The 23,453-nt window shown below is 34.7% G+C and overlaps 2 protein-coding genes across 3 annotated transcripts in view; one reads left to right on the top strand and one right to left on the bottom strand.

Moving 5' to 3' along the window:
* Nucleotides 1-9,493, top strand: part of samd4a (sterile alpha motif domain containing 4A) — a 40,778-nt gene extending 31,285 nt beyond the window's left edge. For both annotated transcript variants that reach the window (XM_052580770.1, XM_052580769.1), the window contains exons 11-13: nt 502-628; nt 2,858-2,941; nt 5,434-9,493. In XM_052580770.1, coding sequence (XP_052436730.1) covers nt 502-628; nt 2,858-2,941; nt 5,434-5,462 — 240 coding nt within the window. In that variant the 3' untranslated portion in view covers nt 5,463-9,493. The remainder of the gene's footprint in view (nt 1-501; nt 629-2,857; nt 2,942-5,433) is intronic.
* A 723-nt stretch (nt 9,494-10,216) lies between these two features.
* On the bottom strand, nt 10,217-23,304 carry gch1 (GTP cyclohydrolase 1). The gene is made up of 6 exons (XM_052580884.1): nt 22,838-23,304; nt 17,725-17,834; nt 15,859-15,914; nt 13,834-13,865; nt 13,606-13,690; nt 10,217-12,570 (listed from the first exon to the last, which is right to left on the bottom strand). The coding sequence occupies exons 1-6, from the start codon at nt 23,172-23,174 to the stop codon at nt 12,444-12,446; spliced, it is 747 nt and encodes a 248-aa protein (XP_052436844.1). The 5' UTR covers nt 23,175-23,304; the 3' UTR covers nt 10,217-12,443.
* Between the last annotated feature and the right edge of the window lie 149 nt (nt 23,305-23,453).

Genomic DNA, 23,453 nt, shown 5'->3' with positions numbered 1-23,453 from the left:
TAGTTATACATCACCCTAATTAATCACCGAAAATATAACCCCCGTCCCAAATGTGTCATTACCATAATAGAAAAAAAGTATGTATGACATATATTTTAAAAGTACACAGCTGAGTTTCAGTTACTCAAAAGAAGAAGGTTTTATTACAATGAGAAGAATGTTAAACTATATTTAAATTAAATAAAATATAAAAATATAATGTGTGTGTGTGAATATAATAATTGAATATATTATTTTATTATGGTGAAATGACAAGGATATGTTTTTGTAAGATTAATTTAAATAATGTAAAAAAAGTATTTTATAGAAGAAAAGTCATGTTTAATACTGAATGAATAAGAAAGGATTTGTTTTCATTACAAGTCATTTGATCTTTAGAACAATAAAAGGCTTCTTAATCAGCTGAAACTGTTTTACATGTATTATCCATTAGTTTAATGAACATGAGCACAGTTTCTAGTATGATGTGATTGTAATTAGGCTGATGTGTTTTTGTGGCAGGGTTTGTGGTTTGCCAATCCAGGGGGCAGTAACAGCATGCCCAGCCGCACTCACAGCTCAGTTCAGAGGACCCGATCGCTACCCGTCCACACCAATCCACACACCATGGCCATGTTCCAGCAAACCGGTAAGAGACCAGAACTCAAACACACTGATCATGTTTAACTCACTGTCTGCTCAGGCAAAGCAGAAATACAATCATCTCTGACGCAAAAAAATTACTTTAAAGAGGCAACATTTTAAAAAAGACTTTGTCTCTTTAATCAGACAGTGTTTATTTATTCATTTATTTATTTATATATTGCTGTGCATGAAAATCAGTAATAAATGTTCGAGTGTGCATATATATAAAGATATTAAAAAATATTTTTGTTGTTGTTGTTGTTGACAGTATTGTGTGTGTGTAATATATATATAGAATATGTATGTATGTATGTATGTATGTATGTATGGTGTGTATGGTGTGTTCTTTTTTTATTAATATATAATATCCATATAATAGTATTAATAATAATAAAATATATATTTTGGATTGATCTTTGTGGTCTGTATATCTGAAACGTGAGGACAGCTTTTCCTGATTTTTGTTCATTAAAAAGATTTCTAATTTCATCTTACATGCTGATACCCTGATTATAAATATATTTCCTTGGTTAAATAAGAAACTACAGAACCATAAAAAATGACTTTTGTCCAAAAAAAATTCAGTGGTCAGACTCTGACTTGAAAGAGTGTCTCACATTTAAAGCAAATCTTTTCTGGCTTCTCTGTGCTGCGTGCTCCACTGACACACATTCAGCACAGACAGATGTTCCCCTCTCTCCTGAAACTCACTTCCTTTAGTTTGCTCCATTCTCATGGATTTACAGAAATACTTGACCCCTTCGGAGAAGAAAGAGATGCTGTGCACGAGAGTGTACAGTGTTTTTGTGTGCTAGGTTGCATGTTACAATGACTTTCTTTGTGCAGCATGCCTGCCACTTTATCTCTGCGACTCATTCCCCCTTGTGTTCTCATTGCCGCCCATCCGAATGTGTTCACATTAACGCCTTAATTAATTCAAAGGCAACAAAGAGAGAGCACTGTGAGAGAGAGACTTGAACGGGCCTTACAGGATCTGCTGCTTAAAAATAGCAGGTTGTCTGTTCCGTCCAGCCAGTGGTTGCCTAACTCAGCTCTTCCTTCCCACAAGGGATTTTCAAAGGCCTGTTTGGTGTTGACTCAGCTAAAGACGAGCACAGTAAGGGCCGGCCCAGCCCAAGCAGCGCTGCAGGAGCCCTGAGCAGCCCGACTCTGCCCCACTGAGACTGAAGCTTCTATTTAGAACAGAGCTCACACTGTAGACCAGTGTACTACTGAGGGAACTATGAACACGATCAGTTCACAATCAGTTCAGTGCAATTTGCAAGCATAATTACTGTGAATTTTGAAAATTGAGGTCGCAATGTTGAACTAGTGATCAATGGTGTCTAAGATGTGAATGAGACCTCTGAGAGGTTTGAAATGCATCTTTGTTTGCTGCCTTCTCTTGCTGGTCAACTTCTCAGTGTGTGTAATTGGTCAAAAGAGAATGAAATTAAATGTATAATGTCTGGGCTATAGCTGTTAAGGTTAATGGCTTAAACCAAGCAAGGGTGATCTGTATCCATTTAGCTTCTGAGCAAAACTCTTGGCCCTGATTGCTCCAAAATGAATGCTTCATTTAAAGGAATAGTCACCAAAAAAATCCTTTTATTTTAGGCCATCCAAGATGAAGATGCATTTGTTTATTTTCTTCTCAAAAGAAGAAATTTAGCATTACATCACCAGTGGATCCTTTGCAGTGAATGGGTGCCATCAAAAAAAGGTCTTAATGGTGGACTTGTTTTTTACACACACACACACACACACACACACACAGCTTTAGCTTCACAAGACATGAATTGATGTGCTGGGGTGGTGTGAATTACTTGTGGTTTGTTGTGATGTTCTTATTAGCCATTTAGACTCTCAATCTGACGGCACCCATTCACTCCAGAGTATCCACTGGTGACCAAGTTATGTTACGTTTCATTTCTCCAAATCTCTTCCCATGAAGAAACAAACTCATCTACATCTTGGATGATCTGAATGGGAGTAAAGTTTAAGCCAATTTTATTTTTTTGGTGAACTATCTGATAAAAAGAGATCAGGTTCAAATCTGGCCTGCATTTTGTGCTTGTTCCTTTTACAGATTTGCTGTTGTTATCTACTGTTTCTTTCCATGTTTGGTATATCAAGACATCAGTCAGTGTCATGTTGCCCTCACTTGACTTGTTATGTGTTGTGCATTGTCATAACTTGTTGAAGTTGACTCAGTTTGTTTGTCATTTTGCAGATTTACAGGTGCCTGTGACTGAGCCTGACATCAATAACCGTTTGGAGTCTCTGTGTCTCAGCATGACTGAACACGCTCTGGGAGGTACGTGTCCACTTCTTGCTCAAGTTATAAATACTGTACTTAAAGGATTATTTCACCCAAAAATGAAAATGACATCAACTTATTTTTTTTATGGAAATGAATACTTCTATTCAGGAAAGATGCGTTAAATTGGTAAAAAATTAACAGTAAAGACATTTTTTCACTTTCTATTTAAAGTGTTTTAACTTTTCAATTTATCAAAGAATCACATCCCATTTTCCACAAAATACTAAGCAGCACAACTGTCAAAAATATTGATAATAATAAGAAATGTTTCTTGAGCACCGAATAGCATTTTAGAATGATTTCTGAAGGATCATGTGACGATGAAAACTGGAGTAATGATGCTGAGAATTCAGCTTTGCCTTCACAGGAATAAATAGCATTTTAATATTTCTTATAATAACAACAACAACAGTTGTTTTAATCTAATATTTCACAATATTCCTGTTTAAGGTATTGTTTTTTATCAAATAAATGCACCCTTGGTAAGCATGAAAAAACGTATTTAAAAAAAATATTTAAAGATATTAACGTCCATCGCTGAAAACAGAAACTACTTGTTTAGTATTTAATACTCTGTACTCCTCTTTTGGTACGAGCTGAAAAATATTTTTTTTAATGACTGAATACTGTTTATTTATCAATCTGTGTGGCAAAATCCTCTGATTTTATTCCCAATCCATGAGAAGGGAATTTGAGGAAATGGTTTGGATCTATGCTGACCATGGCAGGATCATGAAACCCCCCCACAGGACAGTGTCTGTTAGGACTTCAAAAGGCTTTCTTTGTTTTCCTTTGAAAATGTTCAAGGGAAGACATTTTTTCTTCTCCGAAACGTTTTTATTGAACTCTTTGTGGTGTTTATTTGGTGGGAGATTTAGACAACGCTTCAGACACAACAATCTTCAAAAGAGAAAATATTGTGACTCAGTTTCAGACAGAAAGGAGCGTTACTTTGTATCGTCGCGGGATCAATGCAGTGAGCATTCCCATGTGAAGTGGAGGTTTTCTTTGCATAAAGAGTGTTTTTTCTCTCAGGGCTGACACAGAGGCTTTCAGTGCAGTGGGCTCGGTGCTGGACAAGCACAGCTTTGTGTTTGGGGAGTGCAGGCAGACAGACAGGAGAGAGGCAGGCAGACAGGCTGAGTCAGGCAGACGGGCAGAAGCAGTGGGCAGCTCTGCGGTGAGCTCAGGAATGCCCCACTCGCTCCACAGCTGCCAACAGAGCCTGTAGTGTTCTTGTGGCAGCGTACCCCTATACTTTCCCCCTCAGGACCTCCACCTCTTCTGGTCAGCAGCCTGCCTGGGAGTTTTGTGTGCCCTCATTACGCAAAATGAGACAGCTTGCTCTGTGAAAATGTACGGTCGGGAAGTCCAATTCATTTTAAATGAACCAGAAGCAAAAAAAAAACAAAAAACGATTCATTGAGTTTTTTTTAGTCACTCAGAGGCTTCCCAGAAGTTCTGCGTGATAAGTTATATAAGTGACACTGCCATTCAAAAGTTAAGGGGCAGAAAATGTTGGTTTGTTTTGAAAGAAATTAATACTTTTATTCAATGAATACTTCTATTCAAGGATGCATTAAGTGCTTAATATTTTCTAGTAAGTAAATTATTTTTGTAATTATTATATGGGATAATTGTTTGTTATTTTCATTTGAATATTTTAAATATTGTAAAGTTACAGTACCGTTCAAAGGTTTCAGCTCAGTATGTATTTTTTTAAGAAATTAATACATTTGTTCAGCAAGGGTGCTTTAAATTGATAAAAAGTGACATAACTGTTCTCTATGGAAGCCCGTTTCCACCACTGAATAAAAAAAGGTAATAGTGACTTTTTATCTCACAATTCTTTTTTTTTTTCTCAGAATTGCATGATTATAAACTCGCAATGGCGAGTTTATATTTTACGATTCTGAAATCAATGAACTTGCAATTCAGAGAAAATAAGTCATAATTGGTAATTTGTATCACAATTCTGACTTCAGAATTGCATGATATAAACAAAAAAAAAATGGAAATTGAGTAGTCGCAATTACCCTTTTTTTTTCTTTTTTTTCAGATTCCATAGTTTTCAACATTGCTAATAAGAAGAAATTCTTATTACAAAATCAGCATATTAGAATGATTTTTGAAGGATCTTGTGACACTGAAGACTAGAGTAATGATGCTGAAAATTCAGCTTTGATATCACAGGAATAAACTACATTTTAAAATATTTTAAAGATACTAAAGAAAAAATACTTAAACAGTACACACAAAAATAGTTTCACTATATTACTGTTCTATTTTTTATCCAATAAATCCAGCCTTGGTCAGCATAAGAGGTTTTAAAAAAACATTACAAATCTTACCCAGCCAAACGTTTGACAGTGGTGTGCATGTGAAACAATAGATGACAAAATGTTCATTTTTGGGTAAAAGGTTCCAGAAGTGTTCCAGAATTGCTCTTGATTGGGTCAATGTCACGATGTCATTTGTTTCCATAGATGGTGTTGATCGAACTTCAACCATCTGAGAGAAGAAAAGAGGGAGCACAGGGATTCCTGGCAGCAGGGTGAAAGGTCATCATAAGGTCACGAGGCCTTCTGCCTATAACACCCCCCTCCCCTCCACCTGCTCACCTACCAATGCCAAATAGCCAATAGGAGAGGTGGGGCGTGGTCTACACAGTGCCATTCACCATTTTCTGAAAGGCTTAACACAAGCAAGTTCTGTCACCATGACTTCTTCAGCGTGTTTACATTCGAGTTAGGGAGAAAATCACATCTTCAACACTTCCTTAGAAGAACGCCACAAAGGGTCTAAGTGTCGACAGGCCATTAGAGGGGGTCCGTAATGCAGCGCAGACAACTCTGGGATTTCACACAAAAAAAAAAAAACAGCCACCAGACGAAACCAGATCAAGACATAGTTGCAGATTTGATTTCTGTGTCTCTGTGCAGATGCTAAAAATATTATGTTCTAGCATGTTTACACGTCATACTGTCAATGAAATCCGAAGTCGTTTTTTTCAGGTGCGAGTGATGTGAGGACGGTGTACAGCTTTAGGTTCCTAAATGGCTTCGTAGTTTACAATCGTGTTTGTATTTACTGTTTTGTTGTTCTAGTTTTTACTTGTGCCAGTAGGAAAGCTGATTTACAACACTACAATGATGCTAAAGTCAGAGCTACGGATGGTACTCAGAAGAAAGAGAGGGAATGTGAGAGCAGCGATGGGAAAGGAAACAGGAAGTGATGTCAGTGGAAGGGTCTGTAGATGGAGCGAGGAATGTCGTACATGGATTCTGACGTAAGGAATAGTCGAGGGAGATCAGGAGGTGGAATACAGGAGAAATGCCAGTGAATCCAAGTAGATGGAAAGGTTGAAGAGGAGCAGGTGAACATGGAGGTCAGAGGTGAGGTGCGCAGATCCAGACAGAATATGCAGATAAATATATAGTTGTTTTTTTATTTGAATGTCATTTTTTTATATATTTGATTTGATTTAATAAATTAAAATATAAATAAAATGTAAAAAATATATTTAAATAATGGAATTAAATTGAAACTATATATATATTATATTATATTATTAACTATTTTCAGTGGAAGATGTGCTAAACATGGTCAAATGTGTTAAACAGACCTTTTATTAGTGTCTGAAAGGATACATATGCTTGGGAGACATGCACAACTTCATGAATGACTTCAAATTATTTTTTATGCATTTCATTTTTTTAAATCTGTAAATGCACAGCCGTAAATTGATGGTTTAGCAATTTTGGGACAATTACATGTGTCGTATGGATGTTTTCAGCTGGTTTCTGTGTATTTGGGATATCAAATGTGTGGTACACAGTACTGTGTCAGTAGACTGTTGGAGCAACAGGGAGAAATATACAGTTTGTCACATGAGGAAAAAACACTAATGCATCCGTTTCTAGTACAGAGCTCCATCATGTGGTGACACTGTGCAATAGTTACCAATAAATGGGGTTAGGGTCTTTTTTTATTTTTTACAGTATTGTCTTAATATCAGCCATTAGTTATTCATGCCAGGTATAAAAAGTAGAACGTTTACAATAAGAAATGAGCTTTTAGTTTTGGACTCCAAGTGAAAGATCTGATTTTCTGCATGGGAAGGGTCTGAAAGTTGTTGTTTTTTATTGTTAATTGCTTTAATTGTTTTAATCCAGGACATTAAAGTCCCTTGATGAGGGTGTTCAGTGATTGTTAATGTATCTTATTTCAAGTTTTTCCTATAATAGCTTTGCTTTCCGTGCCCTTGGTGCTGTGAATCCTTGCTGAAACCATCAAAAGTGAATTTGCAATAACGTGCAATAGACTCTTCATCAGCAACAGGGTGTGAATCATAGGACTGAGGGGGAACTGGGGGTCCCGGAAAGAGGAACTGGACTAACAAACTCCGCCCTCTCCTCCAAATCTCCCACAGTTCCTGTATTCGCTGGCCTACAACTTGACGCACCTACCCACACCTCAAGTGTTTTTTGCGTTTTGGCTCATCCAAAGAAACCAGTCATGATGAAACGGACAGTAAAGAGGCACTTTCGCATCCGTTCGGTGGCGACTGACGCGATTCAAAGCTGCCTAAAAGACAGAATGTTGACTATGCAGTGTGTCGGCTTCATAAGCGACTTGATGCCTCCAAACTAGTGCTTTTAAAGTGCATGAAATGCCTTAAACAGAATGGTAGCCGGTGTTTTACAAGCATGTTAGCAAATCATCATGTGGCATCTTGTGCATCTTGTTTCTGGAGGTGCATTATTTGTGTGTATTAAGCCACTCTTCACTGCCATTTGAAAACAATTAGCAGATTCAAATGATTATTTATTCTTTTCTATTATTGATGCAGAGGTTATTGTATTCATTAGATGTATTATTTAAGATACCTTGTGTATTAACTTTTTGCTATGGCTGGTAACCATAAGTACATCTCAAATAACAACCTAGTTATTTTTTTGACGTTTTGTTTTCCCAATTTCTTTATCTAAAAAAAAAAAACATACCTGGTAGTCAAAATACATATCAGTTTTTTGTGTTGTTTTTTTTTAATGTTGCTGTTTCCTTTCTTTCTTGTGTCTATAAATGCTTATATTTTGCTTACTCTGCCCGGATTGTGTATTTTAAACTTTAAGATATTTTTTTTTGTCACACGTTGTAAACAGCCAGTTGTCTCTATCTCTTTCTCTCTCTCTCTCACTCACTCACTCACCTTGAGATTTCGCTGTTATTCTGTTTTTCACCTCAGCTGTTATGGTGTTTAATGCCAAATACTTACGGCGTAGCGTCATTGCGTAGTTCTTTTTCGAAGAATGCTTCTCGCTTGTGATTGGATATCGAAGAATGACGTGTGTTCAGCTGTATTTATTGCGTGTTATTTCCAAATGCGCTTGACTGCAAACCTGCAGCAAAATTACAATGCTGTAACAATGTTAACATTTACATGCTGCCTTGGTATTCCGAAAAATAAAAATAAACTAACGTTTTAACGTCGACAATATTTTTTTGTTGTTGTTGCATTTTTTTATTTTATTTTTTTTGTAAAAGGTTTTGCTCGTTAGCATATCGGAACTCTGATGCTGATCGATTTTATTTTATTTTTATTTGTTTTTTTTCCCCTTCTATTCTGAAGGGTCTTGCTTTACTACGCTCTGTGAATTTTTTTCTTTTTTTCAAGAGCCGATGTCCTGTATTGACTGCAGGCTGACGTACATATACATATACAAATATATATATTTTAAAAGAATCTTATCTTTATGAAACGATAAAACCAAATAAAAACCGAGAAAAATAAATTAATAAAAACACGGAGAAAAAAAAAAGCTAATTTATATTTTAGAGATGCATGCAAGAGGCTGGGAAGTCATATCTTGAATAACAAATGGCAGTGCCTTTTTTTCGTATTGTATTGTATTCAGACATTTAACACAAATGTAAATGATTTTATATGGCTCTAAAATATAGAAATAAGTAAGACGCATTGATGGTCGAAACTTTAAGTCATACAAATTCCATACGAGCTGATTGTGAAGCGTTTGCTGGTAGTTCATGGGGATCTGTATGCTTTAGGTACTTCAGTGCTGTTATGAAGTTATGATTATATCTGTCTGTACAACACAGAGATGTGTATATATTTTTTGTTTGTATGTGTGCAAGAAACCGGATCGTCTTGTAATTTTTGTACATATACTTTCTTAGTTGCATCATAACATGATGTTTTCATCAGAGGTTGTTACCTGTGACGTCACATCTCGTGTCACGTCTCTCTGCTCATCTTAAGCGCAGGTTTTAAACATCTTTAATGAAATAAACATGACTTTAGACAATAAAGAGAGGGATTCTGTAATCTCTTTCCCTCTTTTTTTCGTGGCCATGTGCGTGTGTGTTTGTACTTTAATGGGAGATTATAGTACTGTTTGTGTGTCTGTGATGTTATGTCCGCCAACTGAATGTGTTTTTGTCTGTTTCGTTGGGTCTGTGTTAAATGCTTGACATCTTTGTAATAACCACAGACAAAAAGTATTAAAAAGTAACTTTTGAAAAGGATGCAATGTGTTTTTCTCATTTCAAAGCAGTTGTTGAATGGTATGGAGGAAGCCGTTCTCATATATTTAGAGATTAGATAAACTATTAACCACGCGAGTCTGTGAGGAATTTACTGCCACCTCTTGGTTTCAACCAATCAGAGAGCTCGAGACAGATTTTTATTGCCAAGGGGCGGGGCTTACTCTGGAAAAAAAAACTGAAAAATGCTGAGTCACTCTCGACTCAACGTTTTATAAACTCATTTATAATGAGCCAGTGAAAGTGTCGCACAGATGGTCAGTGTTGTTTAAAATATGGGAAGAAATTAGAAACTGATTATTTTTGTGAAATTGAAATAAAGATGATTAAAAAGTAGGATTTAACCATGAAAATACGCTGGTACAAAAATAACAAATCGGGCTTGTGCTGCCTTACTAAACTACTTTCACGGTTAAATAAAATATTGAGGTAGAGTATTGAAATTATTTTTTTCACATTTATTATACAGTAATTTCACAATATGTATATTTTTAAATGGTTAAATTGTAAAACAAACATTTTAACTAGTGTCTTACAATAAAGAGAATGATATTTCTTAAACATTAATGTGAATTTCTGAGGGTGATGTCTTTCAACTGTCTTGTTTTTCTTGTGAATTTAAGGTAAAATATGACATTTGTGTGATCCACCCTTACCCCTCAACAAAAATACATTTAAAAAAAAAAAATAATAATAATCAGAACATTATATATTTTACACAATATTTGTTTTTATTTTAAGCTGAAAATAATGATGAACATCAATAGTAAAGTATTTGAAAGGCTCTTTGAGTCTTTTGGTTAAAGAAGGCCACATGAATAACACTCAGTTCTCGAAATCAAGTGCTCATTTTCATAATGAATCCACTGATATGATATGAATGTAACATAACATCTCCGATACCGTCTGGCTCAGTTTCATCTGAAATCATGAATGCAGAACATCACTCAAACAATGTTTCATGATAATAATAATAATAAAAAGTCACTACACAGGCAATACAATGTTTCTGAGGTTAACATATTTTTCTACCTACCCTGATAAATATGTAGTTTAAATTCTAACTCAAAAGCACATACCCAAGCACAGGTAAACATGCGTCAGAAGAAAAGTACAAAATATGATCTACTAAATCTTAAAATATCTTTTAGTTGGGTTCAATCTTTTTTTAATCCTGTTTTAATTATAAAGCTCACATTTATCAGTACAGCCATGTTCTGTATTCTTCATACAGTAAGTGAAACCCACAATGTGCAAAATCAGATACTAAGCTGACCTCGACTGCAGGTTGGTCTTTTTTTCTAACAAATAAAAGCATAAACAACATCAATGGCTATACAGACAGGACATTCAGAAGGCTGGAGCTGGTTATCACTTCATCACAGAACATCCAACACAGCAGACTCAACGGCTGATTTGAAACAGAAAATAATAGTGTTGCACAAAACACATGAATACAGTCAATAATGAGCTCAAATAACACTTAAAGGGACAGTTCACCCGAAATGCAAATTCAGTTATCATTTACTCACACTAACAGTTTTTTTTTCTTCTTTTTTTTTTTGCTTAACAAAAAGGAAAATATTTGAAGGATTGTTGTTTTTTTCCTTGCACAATAAATTGTGTGTATAATTATATATATAATTTTGGGTCTGGGTTCATGGGACAGCATGAGGGTGAATAAATATGGGCACGTTTCATTTTTGGGTGAACTATCCTTTTGAGCAGATGGTATTTTTGGTCTGGGCACAATTATTGACGGATGCACAGCACACATTATATTAAATATAACATTCTAAGACAGCACAACCATAATACATTTTCAACACATAGTAAAATAACAATAAAATTGGTCTGGATTTATTCACTAACAAAAAGTGGTTCTTCGTAATACTATGCCCTTTTTGGACATGTACAATACTAATATGATACCATGATCATCTTTGAAGTATCTTGTAAATATCAAGGTGTATAAATATTGGAAATCATTTAGTGGTCATTCAGTAAGCATTTGTGACCCTGGAGCACAAAACCAGCCTTAAGTTGCTGGGGTTTAAATTTAGTAATAGCCAACAAAAAAACATTGTATGGGTCAAACTTATTGATTTTTCTTTTATGCCAAAAATCATTAGGATATTAAGAAAAGATCATGTTCCATGAAGATATTTTGTACATTTCCTACTGTAAATATATCAAAACTTAATTTTTGATTAACATGCATTGTTCAGAATTCATTTGGAAGATTTCAAAGGCGATTTTCTCAATATTTAGATTTTTTTTGCACCCTCAGATTCCAGGTTTTCAAATAGTTGTATATGCAAATTTTGCCATATCCTAACAAACCATACATCAGTCGAAAGCATATTTATTCAGCTTTCAGATAATCTCAGTTTGAAAACTTGACACTTAAGACTTGTTTTGTGGTACAGGGGTCACATTTAGTAGCATCCAGTACTAAAATTGAATACTCTGAATGATATGTACCTCCCTGTTCAGAAGCGTGAAAATAAAACTGCTTGGTTGCGTATCTGAAGCAGCTCAATTGTGTTTAATAGAGCGCAAATGTGACCCAACCGGAAAGAGATGTAAACAAATTGCGGTGGGTTTGGTGCTTGTCAGTTTAGTGAGGTCAAATTGTGCTAATCTAGGATGTCCTTTAAAACACAATGCTTCCATGTAACAGTTATAGCCACAGTCCCATCAATAGAGGCTCCCAAAGCTCTACTGACTAAACGTGCACAAAACACACACACACACACGTGATACAGAGGAGACGGTGTTACTGATGTGACAATCCCAGAGGCAGGTGGGACAGTATGTTACACAGCAGCAGTGCCTCGTCCGGAGGCAGAACCAGAGAAGACTCCTTGGGTCCAGGGAGGTGTTTGAGAAGAGGGCTGGTCAGACTGTTTTGGCATGAACACGGACTCTCTCAGCTCCGGATCAGGGTCAGGAACTCGTCTCGTGTCTTGGGGTCCTCACGGAAAACACCCAGCATGGTGCTGGTCACAGTCTTGCTGTTCATCTTCTGGACACCTCGCATAACCATACACATGTGACTGGAGAACAGAAAAGAGACTAAATACATCTTGAGCGTTGGACATTCTTATAACATTATAAAAAAAAAATGTACGAAAAAAAAAGAAATGGATTGTTCATACTTATTACATTATAAAATAAAATACAATTTTACTTGTGACTGGACAATAGGAAAGAAAATTCAATACTGATATTTGGTCTTTCTTAGCATTACACTGTATATCAAATACAATCTTGAGGATTGCTCATACATATTAAACTGTAAAATAAAATAAATTGTGAGGACTGGTGATACTTTTTACATTGTAATAAGTAGGAACATTCCTCAAGAGTTATTTTATTTAATTTTATTTTGCATCGTAAAATAAATAAATAAATAAATATAAAATAAAATATAAAATCTTGAGGATGGCTCATACTTATTGCATTTTTAAAAAAAGAAAAAAGATCTGTTTGTACTTTTTACATTGTAAAATAAAATAAAATATAAAAAAAAATCCACTTGTGACTTATTCAGTAAAGAAAATAAATACATCTTGATATTAGGTCTTCCTTAGCATTACATAATAAAATGAAATAAAATATTAAATGATTGCTCATACGTAAGAATTGTAAAATAAATAGTAAGGACTGATCATACTTTTTACATAAATACAATTTAGTAACTCTTGAGGATCATTCATACTTTTTACATTGTGAAATAAAACAAACAAAAAATAGAAAAACAAAACAAAAAAACGAGGATTGTTCATTATTATTACAATATAAAATAAAATTAAATATAAAATCTTGAGGATTTCTCATACTTATTACACTGTAAAAAAATTGTGAGGTCTGTTAATACTTATTAAATTGCAAAATAAAATAAAATAACGAGGATTATTCATACCTTTTACATTGTAAAATAAAATATAATTGTATATTCTTTTTCAGTAAAGAAAATAAATACATCTTGACATTTGGTCTTTCCTAGCATTACAGCGTAAAATCAAATTCCACTTGGAACTCTTGTCATTACATTGTAAATGGAAAGCTGAGCCTGAGTTTGTACGTACGTAGCTTCCACCACCACCCCGACACCAGCAGGCTGCAGCGCTTCAGTGATGGCCACCGCAATCTGTTTGGTGAGACGCTCCTGAACTGAAACAAGACAAGCAGACCAGAACTACTGACAACACTTCAGTGTGAACCTTTCAAGTTATCAATGAAACAAATAAGGATTAGAAGGAATAGAATAAATATTACTACATGCTACTGTTTGTTTGAGGAAAAAAGACCATTACCTTGCAATCTCCTGCTGTATATCTCAACAATCCTGGTGCAAAACAAAAAACACAGTTAATAATCGAGCTAGATTTATACACAATATACCTTCATGATATGTGATGGTGGCTTGAGAAGACTTCATTGCTCGGGGATTTTAGTCATTGGTGCTAATGATATAAAACCTGGGCCAGGGGTATATTTACTAAAAATCTATATATTTTATTTAAAAATACTAAATGTTAACTAACAAAAAGCACACTTTCAATTAAGACACTTGCTAACTGAAAATATTTCATTTAAGTACATAATAATATGTGTATTTATAGAAAATATGTATAAATCTGTAATATTATAACTCAAATACACTATCATTTTGAAGTTTAGGGTCAGTAAGAAATTATTTTATTCAGCTAATTAATTCAAATCAATTCAAGCATACAGTAAAGATTTTTATAGTGATACAAAAGATTCTCATTTAACAATGCTGTTCTGTTGAACTTGATCTTTTTATCAAAGAATGCCAAAAATTAAATAAAAATTATTCGTTTTCAACAAAAAGAATTAAAAAATTAAGCAGCACAACTGTTTATAACATTGATAAGAAAATATGCAGTGAGAATTCAGCTCTTCCATCACAGACAAAATATACATTTTAAAATAAATAAAAAAGGTTATTTTAGATTGTAATAATTTTACAGTTTGTTTAATAAAATAAATGCAGCCTTGTCGAGACTAAGATTTTTTTTTTCAAAAACACAAAATCTTACAGACTCCAAACTTTTAAATGGGTGCATATATAATCTTATAGAATATATAATTTGTATTTAAAGTCATTTTATAATTATTTACAGTATATTTATTAAATTGCATGTGAATTTAAAACTCCAGAGTGGGGATATGGCCAATTAAATTGCATAAGAATCTCCTTAGATTATCATTCACCTTCCATTTTTTCACAGTATATTTATTCATCTATTCAATATTCATGAGAACAGAACAAACACAATAAATCATTTTCACTGCTGGGATATAATATCAGATGTAACTTACTATCACACTCTGTTTCATGACTGATCATTTGATCAGCTGCACTACACTAGAAGAGTCAGACTCTTGTCACGACTACAGCCGTAATCAGAAATGAGTCTTGTGTGTGTGGTACGGCTGAGAGCTCCAGTACGTGACTGCTGTTGTCATGTCTTCATCAGTGGAGTGCTGTGTTACGGTTGGTACATGGTGAAATGGCTAAGCCACAGGTATTGGGGTCAGATTGGATCAAGCCTCTCTTTGTCACTCACACATTGTGTCTAATCCTCTTACAGACACTTATACTCTCACTGCTTCAAACACACACACACACACACACACAGACAGGCATGTGCATCTTGCTTTCACAGACAAACAACACCCCTGAGGGGAAGAAAGCCATTAATCCACTTTACTCGAGCAAATCCAGCCGACTTCACTAAAAATAAATAAAACATGCTGCTTTGTGGCAAAATAAATTTGCAAGATCATGAAGGAATCCGTTACGATTCAAAACTGCATCATAAAAACAATAATTCACATCATTATATAGAAATATGATTTTAAAGGACTCTACAAAAGGAAAAAACTGCATTTATACAGCAAAACAATTTTAAATAATTTAAAAAAGTATTAATTTCTTCCTTTCAAAAAAAGAATACTGACCCCATATAAAATTTGTAATTGGAATTTACTTTTTGAAAAATAGAATTTAAAAAGGTTTATAAAATGTACTGTTAAAAAAAAAATTAAGGCAAATTTAATTTGGACCCTTTCTGGTGGTCAAACGTTAGTAGAACATAGTTAGTAGCAGTTAATGTGATGTAGGACTGTATTTTGTTATCTAATACAATCACATTCAGATGGACTGGGAAAAGATGGAAGAGATTTAAGTATCCAGATACTTTTTGGGGCCACTGTTTGTGAAAAAAAAAAGAAGAAAAAAAAACCTAAAGATTTTTGAAAAAGGTTGTTCTTTAATATTTATATGAGAAACCTGGGTGCATTTTGCCTACCTTGCTAGTTTACTCAGACCAAGAACCCTCTTGTTTGGAAGGTAACCTATATGCACCTGTAAAAAACAACACATTAACTGACAAAAGAAAGACAAAACAAACAAAACATGAGAGTTATATGCACAACAATTTCACAACTAGTTTTCAACAAACTGGACACCAGCACTAGCAAGCTACATGGCATGAGATCTATCCATCTCTCTCTCTCTCTCTCTCTCTCTCTCTCTATATATATATATATATATAAATACAATAAATATCACTATTGCGAAATAACTTGCGTAAAATGTTCACCATATTGCCCACTTCTAAATGTATTACAATAAATAAAGACGCAGAGATCTGTATCTGTGCATATGCTCGGAAGTGGCAGACCCTGACCTAACCTCCTCTCCACCGTCCAACTCAAATGTCACCAACAATTTGATGAAACGGCCCAGAGAAAGGGCAGCATCAGCAGACATGTGAGGATTTTCTTTTTTCCCTCTTCTGCTCTCTGTTCTGATGCGATAATCCTGCACGTCACCGAACCCTCTTGGCCTTCTCCAATCAACATCCTTTAAAGAGCTTTACCGAAAACTACAGAGCACCGGGGAAATGAGCAAAGTGCTTTTTGCAACTTAATCCATTTTAGACCAACAGGTAAGAGATGCGGTGGCTGTAGGGAAGATATGTTTCAAGTGTAAAAGAAAGCGCAACTGTTCGGCTCAGTGTTTGTGATGGACACTAAGAGTGTTGTGTGGACAATCAAGAAGACAGTGGATGCTGAAGCGCAAGCAAGAAGACCAAAAATGAAAGAGAACGGGCGCACGCCTCTGAAAGAAATTGGTGAGTCATTATCTTGTTGCAGATGCGGCGAGGTAAATAGATGAGAAGGGATAAGGGCCCGCGCCGATGACGACAGGGAGCTATCAACCACATCTGACAAACAAAATTGCAACGGCTCAGTCTATCATCAGCAGCCATTTGCGGCGTGACAGGATCGACGGTGTCTCTTTTGTCTTAAATGGCAGACACCTGCAGTGCTGTGAGCCGGAGGGAGGAACTAAATGTCAAACCTGGAGGATCAAGAGTGGGCATTGTTTTTGAGTGGATCTCAGACCCGATATTCCAACTTGTCCTTGTTACTTTCTAGATTTAATTATAACTAATTAACTTGGTTATTGACTGATTGCATATAAGCTTTCTTTTTTATCCAGGTATATCAGAAAACAGGAAGCTGCCATAACGTGAGTGAATCTCACAAAGAAATGTACAAGGAATATTACACCCCACAATTACAAGACATATTTAAGATAGAAAGAAACTTATTTTCATTTTAAATAAGCATTTAATTAAATATCACTACTTTAAAATTATTGTAATTCATCAATTTAAATCAATCCTGATTAAAGTCAGCATATGTTGACTTAAAATACCTTTTAAAATAACTTATTTGAGCAGTGATACTTTCAAAATATTAATGTCAATAATATACCACATTATAGTAATGAGAATTGGATGTATTTTTGCATTACATTTCATAAAAATTATGCAACAACACAAAAAATGTACAGTCCCTAATATAGGCTTACTTTCATCTTAATAATAATTTATTTTAATCATTGTATAATATATATATATATATATATATATAATAAATTAATAATACAATTCAATTTTAAACTTGAATAAAAATGAACTTTTAGAAAAAAAAAGACTTTTCTTAAACCCTTTTACAATAAGGTAGTGGTGACTAATTACTTTTTAAAACTACATTAACACCAAAGAAGTTTTGTCTCTCAAATATGGTCATAAAAACTGTATTGCAAAGTGCAAAGGTGACGTGAATGTTGTTGTTAATGAGGGTTAAACTATTCTTCTTACCCGCCCAAAAATGGGAACTAAATGATGTTCACACATGGAGAACATGTCAATATCCTTCACGATCACCATCTCATCATGGTCTTCGTCAAAGATTGCATCATTCAGGACATCTGCAAAGAGGAACAACAAATAAATCAAGAAGATCAGACTGGTCACCATCAGGTGAGAGATATGACACTTGATGACATCATGAAATCATTATATTTCCCCCCGTACGCTCTTCCTGTTGTGGCCCTGTGTCATTTCTCTTAGCTCATATCATTGTTTTATCTTGTCTTTTCATGTGGGGCTTTTTAATTTCCTGGCCCCTATCTTGGTGGAAGGTTTCTGTGGAAACATGGCAAACTGCTGGTTGGGCTTCAGGGGCTTGTTGAGTTGTGACTCTCACATGCATTGTTGGGACTTCTGTTTAGTCACTGTGCGATCAAGACGGTATAAAGCAATCCCTTTTCAGGCTGTTTTTATGTCTATTATTACTTCAGCAACAGGTGCATCCAACAGGTATTATGCCATTATAACTATTATCGTACTATATTATTATCTTATTATATTATCCCTATTATCACTTGCTATTATCACAAAACTAAATCCTAACTCTTTTTCTTTTTTACTCTTTCTAAAAGAAAAAAAAAAAACCTGAGCAGTGTTTGTCCATGCAAAACTCCTTATGATAGCAACCATTCAAGGGACATGGACAAACACTTCTTTTGAATTAAATAAAAATATTGTTTTTATTACCAAATGATCAACACACTCAAATTGACTAATCTCTTATTTAACAAAAATACTAATAGGAGAACAACATTTTTACATTTTATGATTTGACTATAATCTACTTATTAAAATGTATGAGCAGTGAACATAGCAAAATAACACGCATCCTCATACAAAAATGAAGCAAACAAAAATTATTTTAAGAGCCAAGTAATGCTTTTGTTATGAATATAAAAACTTAGCCTAACATAACACACCCTTTCATTGCCATTTTTATGTTATCATGGCAAAAAGGCACCCTACAGTGATATTGAATTATACATGCATATATGTGTGTGTGTGTATATATATATATATATGTTCTCAAACCGGATATCACTACACTTGAACTCTCTCACAACAGATCTGGAAGAGAAGACAATGCTGAATAAAGTTTTTTGTTATTTTTGGAACAAAATATATTTTCAATGCTTCAACAAATTCTAACGGACCCTCTGATGTCACATGGACTACTTTGATGATGTTTTTCTTACCTTTCTGGACATGGACAGTATACCGTACACACAGTTTCAGTGGAGGGACAGAAAGCTCTCTGACTAAATCTAAAATATCTTAAACTGTGTTCCGAAGATGAACAGAGGTCTCACGGGTTTGGAACAACATGAGGTTATTCGACCTCGACATGAGTTATTAATAACATTATTTCGATTTTTGGGTGAACTAACCCTTTAAGGGTTTGTGAAAAAAAAAAAAAAAAAAAAAAAAAAAAAAAAAAAATTATATATATATATATATATATATATATATATATATATATATATATATATATATATATATATATATAAATATATATATATATATATATATATATATATATATATATATATATATATATATGGGGAAGTCGTGGCCTAATGGTTAGAGGGTTGGACATGAGTCATATATATATATAATTTTTTTTTTTTTTCACAAACCCACAAACCCTTATATATATATTATGAGCAATAGTAATAATAGTTATGCAAACAGCCCTGACAAACTGATAGTATCCCTCATAAAAGTGATTTAACAAGCTTTTTTTCCGATGTTGTCTCATGGTTCCCAGAACTAGGAAAGACTTTTGTTAATATTTAAACAGATTCTGGTCATTTTACCGTTCAGTTTGGTAACTAACCCGCATGCTTTTCAGAAACCGAGCAAACTATATATGCATGCAGTGTTGTGTAAATGCTACAGCTGATCTGAGCATCTGTTGAATTTAACCTGAGGGCAGCAGCTGTTACGTCCTAAACAAACAGCCGCTTTCACGCGCAAAGGTCTCACATATGACAGTGGCACCAACAGAAAAGAACAAGAAATCAAATCAATGTCTCCATGAAGTCATCTTTCAGCCTCACTGCTACCATCACACACACTCAATTAAACACAAACTTGCTTACACACTGAACAAAAATACACCTGGAATACAATAAGTAACCATAGAAACCCATTGAAATTGCGAAGATGTCAACCAGCAGAGCTCTAGTTAAGGATAATGTTACTGCTGCAGAGGGTTTGGCTTGTTCTCCATCGCTTAAATAAGAGACAGGCATCCATCTAGACAGGGCACAACAGAGCAGAATGATGGGTAATATAGAAAAGAGACCGTACTGAGCTACTTAAACTCTGTAAATTGAGCAATATCACTCGTCTCTATGATCTTGACTGGTTTTATGTGACATGAGGCCAAAACAAAATCATAAACTATAAGTAACATAATGATAAATGCATTGTAATAAAAACATCATAATAATTCTCTAATTTCACAATCCATCATTCCTTCCTTTATCAGTGTCTATGACTGGGGAGTAACTGAGCACTAAGACAAATGTTTTATAAAATGGTAAAATGGTGCAAAAATAGCAGCAAAAACTATTTATTTGCATAATCACCCAAACATATTTAAAGGTGTGTGACATTTTAAGATACTTACATATTATAGAAGTAACTATTGATGCTTGTTGTAATAATAATACAATTACCATATAATTTTTTAGTTAATTAGTTCAAAACAAACATGAACATTTTAAAGTTTTTTCAGACTCATAAAAGTGGCCCATTTGATTTGTGCATTTTTTTTATTTATTTTTTTTATTTTATATTATAATCTTTGTATTGAGTTACAGGCCAAAATTAAAATAAAATTTCCATTGTCTTCTAGCTACATTTAAGTAATTTAAAGATATACCTATCCTCCATTGTGATGTTAACAAATTGTACATCTTCAAATGTTTTAGTAAAATATATGTAAGTAAACACTAATGCTTATTCTTGCATTGATATATTATTATTATTATTATGTAAGTAAACACTAATGCTTATTCTTGCATTGATGTATTTGTTTATTTGTTTATTTATTTGGGTATTTGCATTGATGTATTATTATTATGATTATTATTCATATTATTTGCCTGTGTTCAGTTAGTGTAAAAACCAAACCTGAATTATTTTAAAGATAATCCTGTTGTATTTTCAATCTATTGGTCTACAATTGCAGTTTGGTCAAAACTACTGAAAAACATTGAGGATGAAAAAAACATTGCATTCCAAAAGGCTTTAAAAAACATCTATATAGATTTCAGCCCTAGATGAAACACAATTATAACCCAGAGATGAATATACTTTGACATCACCAATTAAGAAAGATCTAGGTGGGCCTTCGTCATTCAAGCACTTACTGTACAGTGTACCAAAAGCTTCCTTTTCTTGGAGCATTAACCACTGAGTCAACCAACACGCATAAAAATGGGAAAATGCATCACAGCCTTACACAAACCCAAATGGTTTTCTGCCTCCAACACTTTAAATGTATTTCTGTGGAGACACAAAACTTTGCTAGAACGATTTAGGAAACTGCAGGGGTGGTGCAAACTTCAGCCAATCCCATTACAGAAAGACAAAGACCTTCCTCTAGAAATTTCTAATCAAATGCACCCTTCACCATGACACTGCATATTATACCATCTGTGAACCATGGACCCTTTTTAAGTGATGCATACAGTATGTAAGTGTTGTGTGGTTACTGAGGGCAGTCTGCTTTAACAAGGAGTTTTTTGGAGGGTAGAAAAGCAACATTAATACATTCCATGTGCATGGGCCCTAAAAATGCTAAACAAACCAAGTCCAGATGTGTTGTTTATGTGGGAGTTTTGTTGGTAATGTGATGGTGGGCAGCACCCTGGCTCAACCACTTAGACAACAGCCTGAGAGTGACCAGTGAACAATTATGCAAGATAAACCTTCGCTTTGAGGCGGAGTACCTGTTGAGCTAGTTAACCAAATTAATGGCACATGGAAGTGCATCAGGAAATACTTTTACCCTGAAATGCTGGACATTGCATAAGTAAAAGATTAATGGTCTGTGGGATAAAAAAACAAAAACATCTGTATTAGAAAACAAAACAACTCCCAAATAACTCAATCTCATGAGAAAATGCAACTTTTAGGAGGTGCCAATTTTGTATAAAATCATATAAAGTGATTTAAATTGAAATGATTTATAGAAACATATGAATGCGATCATACTAATTAATTAAAAGTGTGTTGAAAATAAATATGAGATTGTGAAAATATTTCATGAATTTAAAGAATGTCCTGGTTGATCTTTCAATAATGAAATAAATGTAAAGCTTCAAATATGACCTAATCTCACCACAAAAGTGTACATTACTTGCATTATTCTTCTGAAGCTATAAGTTATAGACCCAAGATTTCATTGACAGTCCTTTAGATACATTTAAGTTATTCACCACCAAACATGTTAACCATGACTAAATTCAGATTCCAGAATCTAAAATAATTTTTCATTCCTCAATCTTCTCTCTAGAATACAGTGGATAAGCTTTGGACCTTTTGAGGGCCATTTTGAGGTGATTTTGAGTCCTTTTAGATGCTTGACATCTTCAGTGACCATTCATTGTCATTGAGACACACCGCAAAGCGTTCTTCAAAATGTCTTTCTCTTGTGTTTCACTGAAGAAAGTCGTACTTTTAAGTTAAATGATGACAGATGATTCACTTTTGGATGAAAATGTTCAACTTTTACAACCCTACATTCCGTCCCATTGACTCTCTCGCTCTGTCTAGTTGTTTGAACCCAGAAACATCTCTGAGTGTCATAAAACTGAGAATTGCTGTAAAACACAGTTAACTTAAAAAAATGTGTTTTATTTATATCACGCTTATTCTGTTTCGAAAGTCTAAATTTCGCTTTCAATGTTTTTCAGAGACAACATGACATTTCAGAGGGGGGAAAGTTTAAGTAATAACGTTAATAATAATTTTAAATAAATTTAATACACATATAAAGTATAAGTAAGCACGCCTTGTCAGCTGTCATTCATTTATGCAACGAACTCACCGATGATTTTTTCCTGATAACCCTTGGTGAAGAACTGCATGGCGGTGGCGGCTCTCCGCGGAGTTTTGAGGAGCCCCTGCCGCTGCGGATCTTCCCCGAGCCCCCTGAGGATCGTGGTGTACGCCGCAGCGATGCTCGGCAGACTCATCTCATTGTCTTCCAGACTGCGAGTGCGTTCTTCCCGCCAGCTCTCCATCACGCTGGAGGACGGCGCGGTGCTCGGGGTCCCGGCGGCACTCCATCCGGGAATCTTCACCCGTCCGTCAAAGTGTCCGTTGATCGCGGAGTCTGCTTCATTTTCATTTTTATTAATTTGTTTCTGTTTGGACCGCTCCATGATTGCCTGAAAGTGTCGGCTTGGGTTATTCTAAATCGGGTTTGTTTCTGAACACAATTTAAGGTGTAACGGACAAATTTGAGTGAAGTTCAACGGTTATACTCTTGTCAAACTCAGAGCTCTTGCAATGAAAGCCGGTGCTTTTATAAACATTGGCTAATCCGTGCGCGTTTCTATTGGTCGCCGGGGGCATCCGCGTCACAAGAGCTACATTGCTATTGGTCGAGAGACGTGCTTGCGTCAGGCCACCTGTGTCTAGTAAGAGATCTCATTCACATT

Source organism: Carassius gibelio, chromosome B17 (assembly GCF_023724105.1).
Source record: "Carassius gibelio isolate Cgi1373 ecotype wild population from Czech Republic chromosome B17, carGib1.2-hapl.c, whole genome shotgun sequence".
Lineage (NCBI taxonomy): Eukaryota > Metazoa > Chordata > Actinopteri > Cypriniformes > Cyprinidae > Carassius > Carassius gibelio.
The sequence above is the reverse complement of the archived record's forward strand: the minus strand, read 5'-3'. Positions and strand labels throughout refer to the sequence as shown.

What these genes read in the sequence shown, in the direction of transcription:
- gch1 (XM_052580884.1), bottom strand. Translation starts at nt 23,174, where the DNA reads ATGGAGCGGTCCAAACAGAAACAAATTAATAAAAATGAAAATGAAGCA. An exon ending in TTATCAGGAAAAAATCATCG is followed by an intron (nt 17,835 to 22,837) that starts GTGAGTTCGTTG and finishes TCCTCTTTGCAG; the next exon opens with ATGTCCTGAATGATGCAATC. An exon ending in TAGTTCCCATTTTTGGGCGG is followed by an intron (nt 15,915 to 17,724) that starts GTAAGAAGAATA and finishes TGTTTTTTACAG; the next exon opens with GTGCATATAGGTTACCTTCC.